Source organism: Enoplosus armatus, chromosome 2 (assembly GCF_043641665.1).
Source record: "Enoplosus armatus isolate fEnoArm2 chromosome 2, fEnoArm2.hap1, whole genome shotgun sequence".
NCBI lineage: Eukaryota > Metazoa > Chordata > Actinopteri > Centrarchiformes > Enoplosidae > Enoplosus > Enoplosus armatus.
Genome location: NC_092181.1, coordinates 27,392,566 through 27,412,550, shown reverse-complemented (window position 1 = coordinate 27,412,550; position 19,985 = coordinate 27,392,566). Strand labels below are relative to the sequence as shown.

At 44.7% G+C, this 19,985-nt stretch overlaps 1 protein-coding gene across 2 annotated transcripts; it reads right to left on the bottom strand.

The window, feature by feature from the left end:
• Nucleotides 1–1,051: 1,051 nt before the first annotated feature.
• On the bottom strand, nt 1,052–19,732 carry kif16ba (kinesin family member 16Ba). Of its 2 annotated transcripts, XM_070918804.1 has the most exons (26): nt 19,686–19,732; nt 17,778–17,847; nt 17,551–17,664; nt 16,512–16,628; nt 15,271–15,368; nt 14,677–14,786; nt 14,176–14,318; nt 13,539–13,707; nt 13,309–13,440; nt 13,035–13,210; nt 12,645–12,710; nt 12,453–12,512; nt 12,218–12,337; nt 11,742–11,793; nt 11,206–11,343; nt 10,985–11,067; nt 10,808–10,896; nt 9,191–9,244; nt 7,514–8,860; nt 7,106–7,264; nt 6,798–6,906; nt 5,581–5,628; nt 1,829–1,951; nt 1,526–1,615; nt 1,335–1,418; nt 1,052–1,213 (listed from the first exon to the last, which is right to left on the bottom strand). In XM_070918804.1, the coding sequence occupies exons 1-26, from the start codon at nt 19,730–19,732 to the stop codon at nt 1,052–1,054; spliced, it is 3,960 nt and encodes a 1,319-aa protein (XP_070774905.1). The 2 variants fall into 2 exon arrangements, with proteins under 2 accessions (XP_070774905.1, XP_070774911.1); XM_070918810.1 differs by lacking the exon at nt 7,106–7,264.
• Between the last annotated feature and the right edge of the window lie 253 nt (nt 19,733–19,985).

Genomic DNA, 19,985 nt, shown 5'->3' with positions numbered 1-19,985 from the left:
GGTGGAGACGTCGGCCATCTTTATATACAGTCTACGGTCCCGGACAAATTCAAGCATCTCCAGCCAAACAAACACACAAAGTGCAGCATCGCTCAGTGACTGTTTACAGTTTGTGATCAATATTAATTTATACCCGCATCAGAACCGTGACATCACATCCTTTTTCGTGGCTGCATGCAAAGCAATGGAAAAAAGAAGGACAGGCTGATGTCCACACAAACTGCTCTGTAGTGCTGTTCAGTCATTTAGGGAACCAAAGCCACTCTGCTGCCAGCGTCAAAGCCTTGCTCTGCTCACTGACAAGAATAAATAAATTCATGAATTGATTGTTTATTCTATAAAATGCCAGAAATTAGTGAAAAATGCCCAACAGGATTCCCCAGAAGTTAATGTATTCAGATGCATTATTTTGTCAGACTAACAATCCAAAGAGAAAAACAGCAAATCTTCATATTTAAGAAGCTGCAACAAGTGAACGTAAATTACTTTTTGCTGATGGATCTTTAAATGAATCACCTAAATGTTTCAGCAGAAGCTGAAACGCAGAGGTTCTTCAGGATGAACTGACCTTCTCCACTGAGCTGCTCAGGGAATTGAACCCCCGAAACCTGCCAGTGTTAATGCCTTTTGTGCTGCTTTTAAAGTTGCAGAGCTGTCACTACATGAGGGAGTTGGCATCAGTATCATAGCTGCATGTAAATATATTCAATATATAGCTGTTTATTGCCAGAGTGCCTTTGTGTCAGTGAAGCGTAGTAACGATGAAACCTGTTCTACTTCTCTCTGGATGTAGAAATGAAACTCTTTAAACAGTGTTTCCTACTTGACTACTACCACACGATCACGTTTCCACGTGGACTAAGAGCTGAACAGCACCTGACAGGTTTGAGACCTTCGTCTCACAGGATGACGGGAGGTTGGACAGAAAACTGACCTGCAAGTTTTTCCTTCTTTGACCTTCTGATTCTCCCGAGCAGACGGCCAGAGAAAAGGCACCGAGCAGTTTTTAAGTTTTGGCTTTGGAGAAGATTTCGGACGCTTCACAGTCCAGTCAGCCGGTGCCGTGGCTGCTGTAGTCGAAGACGCCCTTCTTGAAGAACGGCGAGAACTCACAGATGGCGTGTTTGGTGAGATGGAAGCCGCCGTCTGCGTCGGTTCTGAGAGGAGAACCGGAGGACGACAGCATCACCCGGAACAAGTTCCTCAGATAACGCTGAAACACAACAGCAGAACAAAGTGACCTCCCACTTCCAGACCTCTAACCTTTCCATTTCTTCTATCGACCGCTTTCTTTTGCTGCCACGTGCGAATAAAACCGTATTAAAATATCTTGCCTCCAACTGATTCCGGCGCTCGGCGACCATCCGCTCGTCTCTGTTTCCAAACAGTTTCTTAGGAGGGAACTCGAGAGCCGCCAGCTGAAACAGAGACATGACAGACTTCAGTGACATTAAACAAAGCCCACCGCCGAGACTGATCCCAGACAAGGTGCCTCAACAGACAGCACAGTTTAAATGTGTCTCACCTCTGGGTATTTTAACTTGAGGCTCTTGTGCATTTCCCGGAAGCGACTATAACGTCTGAACACCGTCCACATCTCATCCATCACAGTGATCTGATGAAAGGCAGACAGACGTTTGATGTAGATCTTTCTACACGGTGGTATAACTACTTTTACTTCACTACAAGGTCTGAGTACTTCTTCCACTACTGCCACTGTAAGTGTAAGATTACAACCATATTACAGATCCACACACGAGAAGGACGAACAGGTCAGAACGTAAAATATCTGATGACTGTGAAGACGAGCACAGCGGAGTTAACTCACCTTCACCTCGAACTCAAAGTGCTCGTCCTTCCCCTGCCCGCGGAGAACGTAACGGGGAATGCTAATTTTAACGGGCTCCTGGAGGCCGTCGGCGCTCGTCCCCAGAGGACGAGAGACCAGGTGCTGCAGAGGAAGTCACCGGGAAGAAGGACAAAAGACAGGAAGAGAGAAGAAGAGGTGGAGAGTAAAGGGTTGACTCTTGATTGAGAATGATTTACTATGATTGCCAAATAAAATCAGACAATAAGAATCAGACAAAGTTCAATCTTTATTATTTTAATAATCTAATCTTTTGTTTTACATGTTCTGTGTAAAATTATAAAAACAGACACTGAACATTATTCCTTCAAATACATACTAATCATATTCTACGTGTAATCATTTCACGTCATGACAAATCCTCCCATTTTCTTCAAGTCAACAGATTACAATCATTTTTCTTAAAGTGCAAGCTACAAAATTTTAGACCAAACTGCAATTAAGTGACATCATTCTCCCTTTGAACCAGATCAGATCAAAAAATCAAGACAATCAAGAATCAACACGACTAAAAACAGAAAACAGACACTTTCATAAATACATAAACTGTTTATATTCATTCAGTCACAATGACTTCATATAACTACAGAAATTACAAGAGATTACAGTTCACTCATGTCAACATGGTCTCATCTCAAATCTTTTATTTAATGACAAAATAGCCAAATCACACAATTACATTTGAACAACACACTGAAAAGTTTATAAAATGTTTTAAAAATATTTTAAAAATAGTTTCAGATGTGTCCATTTTACTTTGGCACGATGATGAATCACCTTTTCAGACAATATCTCTGAGCACCTTTTTTTCCTCGTCAAATGGCAAAAACATATTGAACACATCCTTCAATACAAAAGGCGAGCGCCTGATCATTTCTCTCTCTCTTTCGGACACAGGTAAGTACATAGGTGTAGGTGTAGTAGGTGTGTAACTCAGACACACAGATGATTAATCAAGACCACAGCTTCTGAGGTACAACCAAAAGATAACTTCCAGGAGTCGCACTGACCGCTGTAATCAGAGACGGGGGGCACTTCAGCCGAGCCTTGCCCGGACTCCACCTTCTGTTCTCGAATTTGTGGTTTGTGAGTTGTAAACGAGATATCTACCACCAGCCAGTTGTCATTCTGCCTCACAAGCAGACATCTGATTTCTGAACGTTTGCGGAGTTCAAGCCCCTGAAACTGGGGCTGGGCAGGGACCAGACTGGAGCCCCGCGGTACCGGGTGAAAGACGCCGTCCTCCTGGAGGAGAGCTACATGAGTGTCAGTCAGGAGGAACTGAAAAATGGCGTCCTGATGCACCCGGGTAGAGTTCATGACTTTGACGCTGGTGTAGAGGAGAGGACAAACGTCGGCCAGAGAAGGTTTGCCAGGACCATCCATGTTCCCATGGACAATGTAGAGCAGGTCTGCGAGGACCCGCTTAAATCTGGAGGTGACATGAAGACCATTGTCCAGGACGATGTCAGGAACACTCGACGTCCAATCCAGAGAGAGGACCGTGAGGTCATCAGAGAGTAACGGGTGATCTTCAGTCCCTCCAGAGAACTTTTCAGGAGAAAGGGCCTTGAGTAAAGCCTTGCAGAACTCCTGGGTAAGCTCTTTGCTGTGGGTAATGACTGCCAAGACAGTGTCTTCGGTGCAGTTAATTAGACGGACGTGCTGGCCTGCCAAGCTAATTTGGACCTTCTTGATTTCCAGTAGATTAAAATGGTGAAAAATAGCTAAAGTGTCATCTGAATTAGTTTCACTTGACAGCACTATTATGTCCTTTTCTGACAAAAGTACACACCCCGGTTTTGGGACAGTCTGCTTACTGTTGGCAGTTTTGAGCCAGAAGATACTCAGAAGCTTGTCGACTTTCATTCGAGGAGCCAGAGATTCCAACTTCTCTAGCATCTTCTGAGATGAAAGTGATTGTAGCTGAGACAAGGCTGGTGGCAGCTGGACCAGCCTCTGATAAAACACTTCAGGACATGTGTTTTTGAGGGACAACACAGATCCTTCGGGCCATCCCGAGACGCCCGGGATCGCAGACATGCCGCCACTCTGAGGAAGACTAAGGGCGCAATCCCTCGACGGATCAACCAAAGTGACTTTGTTTTCTGCGAGGATGAAAGGTTCTGGCTCTGGTTTCAGCTGCCTTCGATGAATCAGCGGCAGCTCTTTCGACATCATGGTCACGTACTGAGAGAGTACAACCTTCATTTCACCTACTCGTACATTTTGAATGATGTCCCGTGTGCTCTGTAGCCTTCTACCAGCGTCTTTGTACGCTTCCGACAGTTTTCCAGCAAAATATCTCATAACGTAGCCCCTGTTGGCGGACACTTTCTCAGCTTCTGTGTCTGTTTCTAGTTTTATTTGACCATTAACGGACTCCTTTGACTTCTGCTTGGAATTGATGTGACCACTGGCAGAGTTCTGTGACTCTGACATGTCTTCTACTATCCCTGGGTCACATGTTTGGTGTTTGACTTTTACCAGCAACTCCTTTGCTCTATCTTCAACCTTTTTGTCATCATCATCATCATCAAGCACACAGCAGGCAGAATCGCCTCTTCTTTTATCAGTAATATTCTGGTTTTCATCAACTCTATTGGTCACTGTGTTTGCTGAGGTGACAAAAAACTTGTGTTGTCCAGTGTCACAACGATGGAGTTCACAAACAGCTCGGCCCACTTCTCCTAGAGGGATATTCACTCCTCCTTGCAACCGTTTGTTTGCGTCACCATCTTCGCAAGGCACTTCCTGTTTCTCAATCAAGACCTCAGGTGTGGATTCTAGTTTTTCTTCTCTGTGAAGCTTTAAGAGGCCGTTCTCTGGTTCTTCCAACATGTTTTCCTGGATGTAGGGAGGGGAGTTTGCTTCAAGCTCCGGGGCAGGCAGGAAGCTAGACCACACCCCGCAGGCTCTCTGTGTGCACAAGGGGGGAGTCCATGACTACATCGTCAAGAAGGATGCGAAGGCTCTTTGAATTATAGTCCATAATCCACCCCAATGAGAATTATAGTTCCTCCATCACCAGGTGCACAGGTGAGTTGTAAGTGATTCAAAATTAACAGTATGAAGAGGTTTGGCATGCAAATTAGGATGGCAAGTGTACAAAGAAATATTCTTCTCGTTTTTAAAAACTTCCAATCAAACATGGGCAAAGCAGCATTTGCTTACGTTTTGTTTTGAAGTTTCTGGCTCAAATGCTTCCCATCTCGTACCATATTTGACTGATAAAAGGGAATCTGCAAATACTATTTCACCCATGTTTGGTTCCACGTTGTTTGAAATTAAGGACTGTGAGCCGAAATATTAAATCTTTGATCATTTCAGGCTGTTTTGTTGTCTGCTAGTCTACTTCCCAAGCATCGGTTTGAGCTTCCTTTCCTCGGTTCTTTCAAAAATAAACAACAGAACTGTAACATTCAGATATTCAAGACCAACACAAAATGTGCCGTTTGAAGTCAAACTGAACTGGAATGACTGATATGAGTGATCGGTCTGTGCATTCCTGTTTGTAACTGATTCCACTGTAAATCTTTACCATTTCATTAAATTCATGTTTTTACCATGCATGTGAGCAATTACAGGCACATTTTTAATATAATGCAAAGATACAGAACCCCTGCCATTGTGGAAATCAGAATTACAGATCTTTAATGACTGGTTTATTAAATTGTAATAATCCCAAAACCAAAATAAGATACTGGTCTTACCTCATACTTAAGCTTCCTCGGATTAATGTTTTGCAGCTTTTCGTCATCCTGAAAACAATAAAACTAAACATCAACTTTCAGTATCATTAAATATTACATTTAAATTGAATATTCTAAATCTGCAAAATAACAAGCAGCAGTTTTTAATTTATGATCCAAAATTGTAAATTATACTTCATGATGAGAGGAAAAAAAGGGAAAGAATTAAGCAAAACCAGGATAAATAAAAACCAGGTGGAGAAGAAGTACAAACCAAACTGACTGATAGAAGAGTGAGCCGATCCATAACAGTATTTGGGAACGTCATGCAGATTACAGAGCAGGGAAAGTCTCATTGGGACGTACAGAGCAAGTGGATCCTGGTCTTACCTCATCCGTTAATCTAACAGAGCTACAGTCGCTAACTTCTTCCTCCTCCTGCAGAGTTAAAGAGCTAAATATCAGTTCTACACAGAAAAAGACGCTTCGACTCACAATCTGTCTTTATTCACTCAAATATGTATTTTGATTAACTTTAGAGTGCAAATGAAGCCCCAGGTGAGTCGAATCAAGACTAGAAACACCTTGCAGCTCCAGCCAGAGCTCGTCAGCGCTGTAAAAAGGAGCAATGAGTTGCTGCAAATGGTCCAATAGCAGCCAGTTCCTTTATTTACTGCAACTGAAGAGAAAACCCGATATTTCTTTGTTTGAACAGACCACATTCTTGACTTTTATTTGAGTATTTATAGATTTTCTTTCTGTCCATAATTGCAAAATGATCACAAGACAGATTAGTTAATCATTAGCTATATCTCAGCATATATATATATATATATATATATATATATATTGTTCTGGAGCTAAAACCTCTCACCTGGTGGAGTCTTTGACTATGGCTGCAACTAATGATTATTGCCATTACTGATTAATCTACCAAAGTCCAAGCTGTCTTTTTTGTGTCTGACCAACAATCCAAAACACTGTAAATACCATAAAAACAGAGAACGGCAACAAATCCTCACATTTGAGAAGATGGAGCCAGAAAATATTTGGCGTTTTTGCTTGAAAAACGACTTTAGACTATTAATGGATTATCGAAATAGCTGGCGATCCATTTTCTGTCAGAAGATGTACTGAAAGAGTGAAGGTCCGTATACACAGCTGGTTGGGATGCTGAGTTATTAATAAATCAGCAGCACCTTAATAAAACATGTTAAATAAAGTAATGCAGTTCTTACCCTGAGAGACTCACAGGACAGAGACAGATCCATGTTGCTGCTGCTGCCATTGAGAAGATTCATCTTGCGTAACCTTCGCTGGACTTCCTCTTCAATGTACGCGTTTATCCTGTTACAAATCAGGACAATGAAGAATCGACGTTAGCAACGACACAAACAAATGAATGACAAACCAAACGGCTGATGGAAAGATCAACCCTGTGCCCCAGTAGCAGCAGAAGCCGTACCTCTTTCTGGGGAAAAAACCAGGAGACAACCTTGGAGGGTAAACGCGGTACAAAGACTTTTAAGGCGGCAGAGCTCAGTACCTGTCGTCCGACAGCGGCAGCAGTGTGTTCAGACTCTGGATGTGGCTGACTGGGGAGCTGTTGTGACTCGCCTTCTCATCGTTACTGATGGAGTGAGTCCTGTTGTTGTCTTCCCCTTCACTGATCCTCTGTCTCAGCTTCTGGATCTCCCGCTCCACTCTGCAGAGAAAAACACAAGACTAGGAGTTTTCATGGCAGCAGTTTTTAGCACTTGTTTGCTTTCAGTGTGTTACGTCTCCCTCAACAGTCAGACAACAAAAGGATTTTTCAGACATCTTCAGGGCCTCTAATAACTTAGCAAGTTAACCCCGTCTTTGACACAACTACCGAGTTAATCATGCAGCTTTACAACTTAATTTAAATGATCTAATATATGTTGGTTATCTATGTTTTATTCTAAGACCAGACCTCTGCTGGTCCAGGTCGGCCCCCGTTCTCAGGTTCCTGATGAGCGAGCTCTTGTGCCTCTGCTCCTCGGTGTCGGGCTCCAGGGAGACGCTGCGCCTCAGGGCCGAGTGCCTCCTCTCCAGCCGGGCCACCGCCTGCTCCATCGCCTCCCTCTGTTGCTTCTCCTTCGACTCCAGGATCTCCTTCTCCTTCCTCCTCACCTTCTCCTCCTGCCGCGCTACGTTGGCCGTGAACTCGTAGGTCTCCTGGAGCTGCTGGAGCTGCTGAGAGCTGTGCAAGTGGAGGTTCAGTTTCTCCTCTTTGTCCTCCAGCTCCTTCTCCACCTGGTACAGCGTGTTGTCGAGGCCCGGCGGGCTGTTGCAGTTCCCGTTGCTTCCTCCGCCGCTGCGCTCCAGCATCTCCACTGCTCGCTGCTTCTCCTCGGCCAGCGCAGGGAGGAGGCCGTCGGCCAGGCTGGCCAGCTGACGCTCCTTAAACTGCAGTCTGTGCTCCGCCTGTTTGACCAGCTGCTCCTCCTGGCAGACAGCTGTAGCGTCCTGCGCCCCCTTCTCCTGCACCTCTTTCAGCTGCTGTTGTCGCTCTTTGAGGCCGTGGCCGAGGAGCAGCAGTGTATTACGCTCAGCAGCGACCTCTTTCTCCAGGTGCTCCCTCTGCTGCCGGAGCCCCTCCTCCAGCTGGCCCAGCTCCTTCACCTGAGCCTCTTTGAAGTCCGTGTATCGTGCCTGGGCAGATCTCGCCTCCTCGCTTGCATCCTCCACATCCAGCCGCTCTCCAGCTTCTTTGGCACGGAGGAGTGCTTCTCTGATCTCAGCCAGGGCTCGACGTTCCTCCTCCATGCGGCGGGCGTCCTCCCGGGTCAGCAGGGTGGCGGCGGCCTCGTGTTTCTCTCTCAGCTGTTCCTCCAGCCTCCCCACCAGACTCAGCTGCTCCCTCTCCTGCTCCTCCAGCCGCCGCCGCTCAGTCTCCAGACGAACCTTCTGCTCCTCGCGCTCCCTCTTCAGCCTCTCCAGCTCGCGGTAGATCTCAGTCTGCTCTGCCGCCTCCTGCTGCCGCCGCTGCTCCTCATCCTGCTCCTCCTCTGCTTCATCCTCCTGCTGTTTCCGCTGCTGGAGGTCCTCCCCTTGGACCTCTGAGCGTCTCTCCTCCTCAAAGCGCTCCTTCTCAGCAAGGAAGTCTTGCAGGCGGCTCTCGATGTCCTGGCTGCGGTGGCGGAGGCTCTCCTCCTGACGGAGAATCCGCTGCTGCACCTCCTCAGACTCCTTACGCTGACTCTCCACCTCCTGCTGCAGGCGCTCCAGCTCTGCCTTCTCACTCTGGTGCTTTGCCTCCATCTCCTTGATCAGCCTCCTGCAGCAACAATAACAGACTCAATGTAACAGTGACCAATGTTGTAAAAAAAAGGGGGAATTAACATATCGAAAAATGGTTTTCTTGATGATGACTTGGGCTTGAACAGTATTTCTGAATTGGATTTTGTATTTTTTAAAGGGCGGCATCTCAAAACTGCTTGTGTTTTCTCATCATGTAAGTGTGCAGCTTCTCCTCCTTTCTCTGATGTCCGCCTTCCCACCTGACAAGAGGTGATTATCTTACTTTTAGAAAAGTTATTGATAACTCTAGAACCCTAATCCTGTGGACGAGTGCGTGATCAAGTCTCTCAGTAGTTTTGTTATTGACCTTTTCAGCTCCAGTTTCTCCAGCTCTTCTCGCTGCTGTCTCTCAAACTCCAACCTGTAAACACAAAAACCTTCATCAGCTTCCTTTAGCCTCATCAAAAAGAAGAGCACACGTCAACATTGAACACCACCACTAGTAAAGTGCAGTAAGTGAAAGCAGCAGTCGACACACAAAAAGACAAATGAAATGCCAGGCGATGTGAAAAAAAGCAATGACACATTCTCGACTCTCAGACGTCAAGATGGAGACAGAAGCAACAAAGTGACGTGCAAAATAATAAAAAACAGACAATGAGGGTTCAGGTTGAGACACTGGACGAGTCAACACATGTCTTTGTGCCAAAAAACAGGACAGTTAGACATGAAGTGGACGGCTGAGTCTACCTGAGGAAGACGGGGCCCTTCTCAGTGAAGAGACTGTCGACAAGACGGGGTTGATACAGTTAATTCCAGCGGGCTTTAACCATAAAGTGTGTACAGATGACAGGAAACTGTGGGCTTAATAATCTAACAAAACACACTGCTGCCTCTCTTTACGTTTGAACATAAAAAATAAACTCATATTTGTCTACAGTTCAGCAGATTACACTGAGAGCAACGAGCTCAGTTACATAGATTTCTACACTTTGGCCTGATGGTGGCAGTAAAGGTCAGAGGGGACACAATAATCAGAGGGTTCGTCCTCTGGAGACCTGTATCTGTACCAATCCAGCAATTACATATCTCAGTTTGTCCTGAGGGTGACACCACAGGAAACTCATGTAGTGTCCGAAATGGAAATCGTTCATCCTCTGTGGAGCATGAATGAGTGGATTTCAGTCATCGCCAGTCTTAAAATATGAGGCTGCCGTTATTCTATACTCTATACAGGAGGAAATAGTGCATCTGTTGGGGACTATTTTCAGCGGCGGATGAATCCACATGTGGAGCTCTAGTGAGTGTTTGTGGCAGCAGGACGGTGTGTGTGGGACTGAGTCCAGATAAACTGCAGCGTGTGTGTTCATGGTGGTGAAGGAAACAACAGTGAGGCTCACTGATGAGTTTTAATAATATTATTATTAATAACAACAAAAATAATAATAAAGCAGAAGACGAAGATATCAGGCTGTGATACGCACACAACTCTTGTTAGTAGAAACATCGTCTGCTGGTTTTGGTCTTTTCATGGAATTAGTTGAGAAATCTAGAGGACTATCAGCAGATTTATCCTTTAAGCCCTGCAGGACTTCTGCAGATCTCGAACAGAAAACCTCCAGAACTTAATGCTGATCTGCAGAGTCAAACTGTGTTTAATAAAGAGCGTGTGATGAAACAAAGCTTTCTCGTCTCTTTTCTGGAAGACATCTGTTGGTCTGTTCCTTCATGAGAATCTTGAACTTGATTCATTTTGATCAACTAGAACATTTTTTGAGCCACATTTTGTTGCGTTTCATTAAATCTCATCTTTGGTATTTTGTTCTTTGTCAGTGCCGTTTAAATGCAGATAAACTAACTAGATCAGAAGCTGAACATCAGAGTCTGAAGTCCTGAGGGGGTGTTGATGCAGAGGGGAGATGCACTGCAGGATCTGAGCTGATAATCACATGCAGGTGACGTTACTTGTGTATTCTACACTCACCCGGGGTTGTAGAGCATCACAGTGGACAGGCTTTCACAGGACTTGGACAGATCCGTCATAGAGAGGCTGAATGTAGAGAGCAGGCCGCTCTGAGGGGAAGAAGGTTAAAGGTCAACAACATCACCCTGACTGCCTCGTCTGGGAGCAGGTTCAGTCAGACCCTCAGGACTGTCTCACCTTCCGTTTCTCCCGCAGCTTGGCCGCCTCCTTCGGATGGTTGAACCGAAACATGTTGGTCCTGCCGAGCAGAATAACGGCACCTGGACGACGACACAACAGATTCCTCTTTCACTTCCAAGATTAAACATGTTCTCAGTTCATTTTCACAGCGAGTGCAGCTTCAAAGACGTGACGTTAAGACAACTGATGAGACGTCGGACGTCACCGGGGGCTCTCACCTTGGTTGAGCTGCGACGGCTCCGTCACCTGAACTCCATTAACGGAACATTGAGCTCCGCCGAGCGGCACCAGAGTCACTGTGCCGTTCTGGCTCTCAAACATACAGTGTTCACTCTCCAGGTCCAGACCGTGCAGGACTGCAGGAGGACAGAACAACACAGGAGAGACATGGATAATACCAACTTCTGCACAATTACAATGATCATATATAGAGCTACAGTATAATAGAAGAGGTCATATACAAGATATAGATACACGTTGTAGGGAAACACATGTAAAGGGCCATAAACAATAAAAAAAAAAGGTTGTGAGTTTAAGAAGTGAGTTCATGTCTCAATCAGAGATCAAACATTGTTTGACTTTTACAAAATGCTCACTGGTACATGAGGTTTATGTAATGCAATGTACAAACATGTTGTAGTGTGTAGAAGTACATTTGCTTATATTTCCTTTGCTTTTCTGTGAAGCACTTGTGTCATTGTTGGTGTTATCTGTGGATCTGTTGATGAAGAACGGGCTCATGTGACAAACTCACTGATGTCCTGCTCTGTGGACGCGTCCTCTCTGCCCACGTATGTCCGTCCCTCCTGAGGTGGAAGGAGAAAAACAAAGAAGTTGGAGAAGTCACTTGCAAACAGAAAGACACCCTAATCCACACCTCTCTACAGGACACTTCATTCTGCTCAGGTAAAGTCATTATGGACACCATCTCTGATTACGAGACGTACTCTCCTGCTCCTTATCTTTTTCTCCCCTCTGGAATGGAAAGTAGAAAAGTTTCAGGAGGTTTTTCTGATGTTTCAGGTTGGTTTTTCTTTTCCATGAGGCTGTTAGGATTCTTTCAATTTCTTTTTTTTAAAAACACTGATGAAGGCCTGGAGACTTAAATATCACTTTCACTTCCATCTCGATAAAAGCCGGTGTTCCAACGCCTTGATCAAACACTGGTGTTCCCCAGGTAAACAACAGATCATTTGTCCACCAGGTGAAGCGTTTCAGGTGATCTCTGACCTTTAAATGGTACAGGATGATGCCGGTACTGAGGAGGTCGTCGTCGATGCCGATGAGGTGAGGCAGCTCAGAGTCCAGCACCACTCCGATCCCCTCTTTCCTCAGAGCAAGAGTCTCCTCCTGCAGACACAAACATCAACACATTCAAAAACGATCACACACATCAGGGGAAAATCAGGCAGTCCACATGGTGAGCATGAAAAACATGGCCGATAAACAAACGTGTGCTCTAAACCTTGAGGATGTTCTGTGTCTCGTTCCATTTGTTGGTCCACTCTTTAGTCAGCTCCAGGACCTGCAAACACAAATCAGAACAAAATCAACAGAAACCAACAGAAACTAAACAGAAACCAACAGAAACCAACAGAAACCACTGGCAACAGGCGGAAAACTCTTCTTGGTGAACATCATTAGACACCAGACTCACTCTGGCTTCATTCTGGTGCAGTTTCTCCTCCATACTCAGAGCAGTGGGCGAATCCAGGAGAGCAATCTGACACAAACACAAACAAACGGGTCAGAAACACTTCGACCGGGTTGTGTTCTTCATTCAGGCTGTGACTTTATTATGATTACAAGCTGGTAGCATGTCACAGGCAGAAAACCACAAAACAAAATCTCATGAAAAGATTCCATTTTCTTTAACTAGGAGGAACCAGTTTGTTCATTTCTCTTTCCCTCGACCTGCCTCTTCTTCTAGTTCACTTTCTTCCCTGTGTTTTATCACCAGAGTGCCTTTGAATGGTCCTCAGTCAACTCCCTGACAGCAGCAGAGTGAGACCTCCTCCAGACTCCACCTGTCTCCGTCAGTGTTTACCTGGTTGCCCTGAACCAGCAGAGCTTTCAGCCGGGCGATTTCAGCCCGCAGCTCTCTGATCAGCCGGACGTTGCCGTCCTCGTTGATGGTGGGTTTGTTGATGATGTTCTTGGCTCGGTTAGCGTATCGCAGAGTGCTGAGCGTCTCTCCATAGTTCACATCAGCGGGGGAAACGGCTGCGACGAGAAGCGGTTTTAAAACAGCGTTACATCCAACACTTCTGTTTTTTGGGAAATTTAAAATGTCTGTATGTAATTTAGTGTTTGCTTCTCACTGGCGATCATGATGGTCTTGGAGTTGCCGCCCAGGCTGTCTTTCAGCAGCCATGTCAGCACGGAGTCTCTGTAGGGGACGAACACTGACTTCTTCTTCAGGTTGGTGTTCCCTCCGTCCTGCGACATGTCCGCTGGACAGAAACAGGAAACAGATCCTTCAGTCAGCAAACACAGTCAACCAACGTACACACACAGAAAGCACTTCAGATCATCGTCTCCTGCTTCTGACCCAGAGACGAGATGACGTTGCCCAGGGTGACCAGCGACTTGTTGATGTTCCCTCCTTCCTTCAGTCGGACGCCGGTCGCTCCGGTGGCGTCGGCTCGCTCGCTGCCGGCCAGGTCGACCAGGTGGATCTTACTAACCGTCTCGCTGGGCATCTCTGCATCGAACTTAGCCTGAATATTGAAGGCGAGATGCAATTATAGGCACATTATTTCAGTTTCAAAAAAACATCCTGTCCATCAAATGATTTGAAACAAAACAACAGCAGGTAGTTGAACTGTTTGTTACACTGAGGGATTCTGGGACATTTGTGTTTCCTCCACATGCTTCTCTTCACTTCGTAGTACTGGATGTATTTTCTGAGCCGTTCTTGTCACCAGAGAAGTTTATTTACTGTAAACTACAGTGATCAGTGTCTTCTTACAGCAGGTATAGTGATGTGTGGTGACACAAAACCTGCATGAAAACCAACCGACACCTTTTTTGGTGAAAATCAGCAACAGAAATATTGAGCATGAGATGAAATATAACATGCAGACAACTGTAGATATTTAGGTTATTATTATCTTAACTCTCTAAATTCAGCAGGACGGAGCGCCTGTCCGGTGCCTCCACGGAGGAGTCAGTTAACCGTTTCTGACCTGTGTGAAGTTGATGGTGAAGATGGCGTGCGAGCGGCTGCTGACGTCGTTCATGCCGGTGCTGGCGGTGGTGCGGTTGATGTTTCCGGCCTCCATCAGCTCCTCCACGTCGCTGTAGTTCTGCACCAGGTGTTTGGACAGATCTGAGGTCAGGAGGGAGGCGTTACAGGGGGGCAGGTTACAGGAAGTCGACACGTGCACAAAATGCTGAGAAAACATGTTAACTAGGTTCATGCTCGCCTTCTGCTTAAAGATTTCTACTCAATTATTTCTGCAATTATTTCCTGCTGCAAAAACAAAAACACCCGTTCTGAGACTTTCACTTCACCATCCCTGACAAACACAGAAAAACTGGAACTGATCTGAAACCAGGCGACATAAAAACTTTAGAAACTAGATCGTTGTACAAAATAAAACCTAAACCAAACTCATGCAGATAAATCAGCTGACTAAAACCAACTTAAACCACCATTTTGGCCCTGGAGTGAACTCCAGTCTCACCTTCTACATACGGCCCGTCTTTTGGGTGCTCCCGGACTCTCAGGTTGTAGGTCTGAGTGGATTTCCTCCTCAGCAGGTCCCTCACCCTCTCATTGTAGATCTCCAGGTAGCTGAAAAAAAACCAATCCCAACTCACTGCTCTGTATCTCAGGTTTGTCCTTTTACAATTAAGTTCTTTTTGTAGCCTCAAAAACAAATAAACATTTGCTCCTTAATATATTTCCTCCTGATGCAAGTTGGAGCTCTCGGCCACGGCTCCGGTACAAGAGCAAGAAGACAGATGAAGGATGCCGTTATTGGTCAAGGATGAGGATGAAACTCTACAGCTAAAGTGGGACTGCAGTAACAAAGCCATCTAATCGAGCAGCAGGTTTGTGTCAGAGTCATTTCTGTGGTGTGTTTGTTAGCTAGGTACAGCACCTGTGCTTCTGTTTAAGGTGACTGGAGTCTGATAAGTTTATTTTCCACTTCTATTCATACTAACTGGTCTATGCAAAATCCTCCAACAAGCAGAAAGGGTGAAGGCTGAAATACAAACTACCGACTTCTCTCCTGCATATAAAGTGAACAGTGCACTTTGAAATCTGGTCTCACCTGACTTCTGTACGAAACGAAGCTTCGTCCCATCGAGTCGCCTCGGAGATACGGCTGAACAAACCTTCACAGAACCTCGGGATCACACCTGCATCTCCCTGAAACAACAACAACAACAACACAGTTGGACTTCTGTCAGATCAAACACACAGAAACAACAGATACAGGCTTAAAACCAGAGAAATGTTAAATACCAGATAGAGTTTGAAACATCAAGTTGAGCGTGATGTGAAGCACCTCGTCAATACTGCTCTATAAAGTGTATTTACTCTCTGCATACCAGTGTAATCTCAGAGGAACCGGCCAGCCTGCGGCTTTATTGACGGTGTAGCTGCTAATCCACCTCACAGCCGAGTGCTGATAAGATGGGACAGAAGAATAAAAGCTCCATGGCTCCGGGGGGGGAGTCGGACTCGTCTCCCTCACGAGACTCAACACAAAACTCTACATTAACAGACAGATCGTGACCTTTGACCACTCAAACTGGTCAGCTGTCCAACACAAAGGACACTGAGGCCACGTCCTCTGTTTGTTCTGGAAATTAAAACTATAGACGAGGGGAATTTTATGGGCCGATTCAGTGTTTTCAGACTCAAAATATTATTTTAATAGTCAAATATCGCAATAATATATTTTTAAGCCGACAATAAACAAATAAATTAAGTGTTTGCAGCACCTAGATCTTCAATTGGGGGAACAAAATCTGGCTAATGATATTCAACACCGTCCTGCTGCCCTAAAGTCACTAGAGAACCACACGTGGATTCATCCGCCGCTGAAAATAGTCCCCAACAAATGCACTATTTCCTGCTGTTAGTTTGATTAAAAACTACAGCGAGCTGCTGTTTGAGGAAATGACTGAGCCTTTTTAAACATGAAGCTATATATATATACATATATATATATATATATATATATATATATGTATACACATACAACATTGCTGTTTTTCGTTGCCATATATGAGAGTAAATGTAATATCTTAATATCTTTTGGACTGTTGGTCGGACAAAACGAGCCGTTTGACGACATCAGCGTGGCCTCAAATAATCAACACATCAACCGATAATCTTTTGATTTTGAACACGGTCGGTGGAGCTCTTCAGGTGACTCCACTGAGCAGACGGATCAATAGTTTGGACTCTGTGGATCTTATCACTCTGTTCAAAGTCATTCTGAAGTCTTTCTGGATAAGAGAGTCTGGAACGTGAATGTCAAACATGTCGGGAGTTTTGTCTCACTGGATTTCCCATCATGGTGTAGGACTTCCCCGAGCCGGTCTGACCATAAGCAAAGACGCAGGCGTTGTAGCCCTCAAACGCCGCCTTCAACACGTCTGAGCCCAGGTCTTTGAAAACCTGCAAACAAAACAAGAAAATAAGAGCTTTTCTTTCTGCTGAGACCTCTTTAATGCTTGCTAAACACTTCACTCCAGATCTGAGACTCTCGCGACTCGGTGTCTCAGTGTTGATGTTGCAGAGCTGTAACGTGATATATCAGAGCTCATGACAAGCTCCAGTCACGTTAGAGTCCTGACTGAACACACAACGAGCTGCTTTGACCGAGAACAAGAGTTTGATCAATCCTCCACCCTCTGACCCCAAATCCAAATCTGTGTTACCACTAATCATCCAAAAAGAACAACAGGAGATCTGACTGGAAAATGAGCCCAATTAATCCTTTGAAACGCCGGCTGCTGCTCACTTTTACTTACAGCTTTATTACAGTCATTACATGTTTTATCTGGGCATGCCTTACATTGTTATCGGAGGAATAAGACACTTTGCATGTTAGTAGCACTAATCTTGCTATTACTAATCTATTTCCACAACATCTGTTATGCACATATATGCCTTTATGCTTGTATGTATATATGTATGTCTGTTTTTGTGAAGCATTTTGTTGCAAAACCTGTTTGCTTTATAAATAAACTGAAACTACTATGCACGTTCTATGACAACACGGCACAGATGTCTGTATATGAGCAGATGGAGTGTCAGTGTGACAGGAATACAAGATCCAAAACATTTACTGAGAAGTCAAAACGCAAAAAGAAAGATCAAAATAATTGCAGCAATAAAAGTTTATAATTTCCATTTGGGATAAACATGTTGTGGGTTTGGCACTAGTTTGATTCAAGTCAGATTCATGTCTGTAACCTCATCTACTCCTCAAACCTGCTGAGAAAATAAAAGGTAATAAAACCACAACAGGACGCTTTTAAAAGTTTTTAAAATGGCAATAAAGGAAACAGAAGGAAAGGCTGTGACTGATATGTACCTTTTCCTGGGAGACGAATGTGGAGCTCTTACAGTCCGTGGAGTCGTAGGAGAAGTCGTACGTAAAAGTCTTCGTTCGATCCCTCGTGGAATCACCTGCGATGCCGTCGGGGATCTTTGGGAATCAGAACACAAAACATAAAGACAACGCTTCAGCTCCGACGTGTTGGCATCATCTTCAGCCTGCGTGAACAGTGTTTTCTTCTTTTGACGAAAATAAAAAAGTACCTTCAGGTTGGTGATGGAGGTTTTGTTCCCTTCCATCTTGATGATGCATTTTGCAGTCAAGTCCTTCTCCCTATAAAAGATCAATAATGTTTGTTTATTGAGCTGAAAACAACATCATTGCTCAGCTCACGACATGAACACAGAACAGACTTCATCACCTTTTGAACCTTTTGTGATTAAACTACCCGTCCTTCCTTTTTCCAGGAATGTCTCATGAAATACTGAAAAAGGATGGTCAAAAACAAAGAGGTTTTTTGGGTGGGGGCATTTTCACCTTTATTATTAGGTATAGAGGCAGACAGAGGGGAGTATGACATCCAACACAGGCCCTTGGCTGGAATCAAACTCTGGCGACCGAGCTGCCATGCGAGGTGCTGGTCTCCATCGGGAGCAACTTAGTCAGTGTTTTGCTCAAGGACATTTCAACATGACGGGGGGAGCCGGGGATCGAACCCCCGACCCGCACTCCCCAGCTCCACCTCCCGTGCGACAGTGCTAAGTTACCTAGTTGCTGCTGTTTAACTTGAACGTGTGATGTTTACTTTTCCAGACAAACATGGCTGACATCAATAAAATCCACATGACTGAAGCCGAACAGTGTCAGCAGGTCGACAGGTTTGCTCAGTCGAGTACAATCATGTCTGCTGTCTCCACCCCAGTTTGTTCTCAGGCTCAACAACATCCTTCATGTTTGAGTCGAAGCAGCAACAGAAACACTTTCAGTTTAAAAGTATGAGCCGAGCTTAACTGGGACACGAAGGTGTCTGCAATAACTGAACAACACATTATGTAACACTGTGTGCTCTCATTACAGTGGATGTTAACACAGACGCTCCAGACTGTGAAGAAAATGTGTTACAGGTCACTGGAGTTTAGTTCACGGCTGCAACTAACAACTATTTTCATCAATAAATAGTCTAATTATTTTCTTAAGCAACAGTTTGGTCAATAAAATGTCACATAATAGTGAAAAATCACTTGTTGACTTCTTCATGCTGCTTGTTTTATCCAACAAACCAAAATATTACATTTATAGATTCAATTTACTTTCACAGAACCAGAAAATATTCACATTCAAGAAGCTGAAACCAGCGACTTTTAAACAACAGACAGAATTTTCTGTCAATCTGCTAATCGATTAATTAGTTGATTGATAAGTTGATTAATCTACGAGCCAACTGACTCAGAAATAATTAACAAATTCAATATTTGTTTAATACTTGAAATCATTTATCAAGTAAAAAAACGTTGATGGTTCCAGTGTTTCGGTCAGACAAGATAATAGAGTAACTTTTAATAAGTTGGTATGACTGTGAGCAACTTTTGATGGGTGTTTGTTATTATTATTGTTATTATTTTGTTGTGTACTGAACCAGTAAAACTCAGTAAACACGGACACATTGTTTTAATCTCTGTAGTATTGAACTGTAGTACATGTCCAGTGTCACTCAGCCCCACTTGTGATATATTACAGCTCTGTTGTCACGCTGGTGGTAAAACATGAACCTCGTTGAAAACGGACCTCTGCTGGTTGAAATATCCGCGGGATGATGTTTGGTGGCTCTCAGGAGTGAAGCTGCACCTGCTCCGCCTCTCAGGGACAGACAGGTGACAACATGCAGTCTGTTTAAAATCACTAAACCAGCTGCGTTCACACATGAGCCACCTGGCTGAGCTGAAACTCCAGAGGTTATAGACACTCCCTTTACATTATTTCACCATTACAATAACCTGAAAAACGCATATTTCTGAATCCTTTCGTGTGTTTTAAACTCCCAGACCACCAGCGGCTACATCTGTAAGAGCCGCTGACCTCAGTTAGCATTACAAAACAGCGACTTTCTGACATTAAACTTGCTGAAACGTGACGGTTAATGTTTAACAACCATGTTATTGTCCTTAACTCACCGCCTGTTCATGGGCCTGACCCGGACAGCCACCCGGACCGATGCCATGGCACATCCCGCTGTTGTCCGTCCAGTCCGGTTAGTTAGCCTCAATGTGAGCGACGCTGCTTTATAACAGCTAATTAGCTAACAGGCTAACGCAGCTAGCACGACACACAGTGGGCAACTCTGAGCCACCGCGGAATAAAGAGGGCAAAAGTCGCAAAGATAACCGACTGACTGCTCACGAAATGTACAAAACAGACAGATAGTGAGGAGGAGGGAGGGTCGCCACCGTGGACAGATGTTATCGTTGTCCGGT

Bases quoted from the DNA above. Each gene is read 5' to 3' on its own strand.
- kif16ba (XM_070918804.1), bottom strand. From the start codon at position 19,732: ATGGCATCGGTCCGGGTGGCTGTCCGGGTCAGGCCCATGAACAGGCG. The intron at 14,787-15,270 runs GTGAGACCAGAT...GTTTTTTTTCAG, and splicing joins TCGTTTCGTACAGAAGTCAG to CTACCTGGAGATCTACAATG. The intron at 1,419-1,525 runs GTGAGACACATT...TCTCTGTTTCAG, and splicing joins TCAAGTTAAAATACCCAGAG to CTGGCGGCTCTCGAGTTCCC.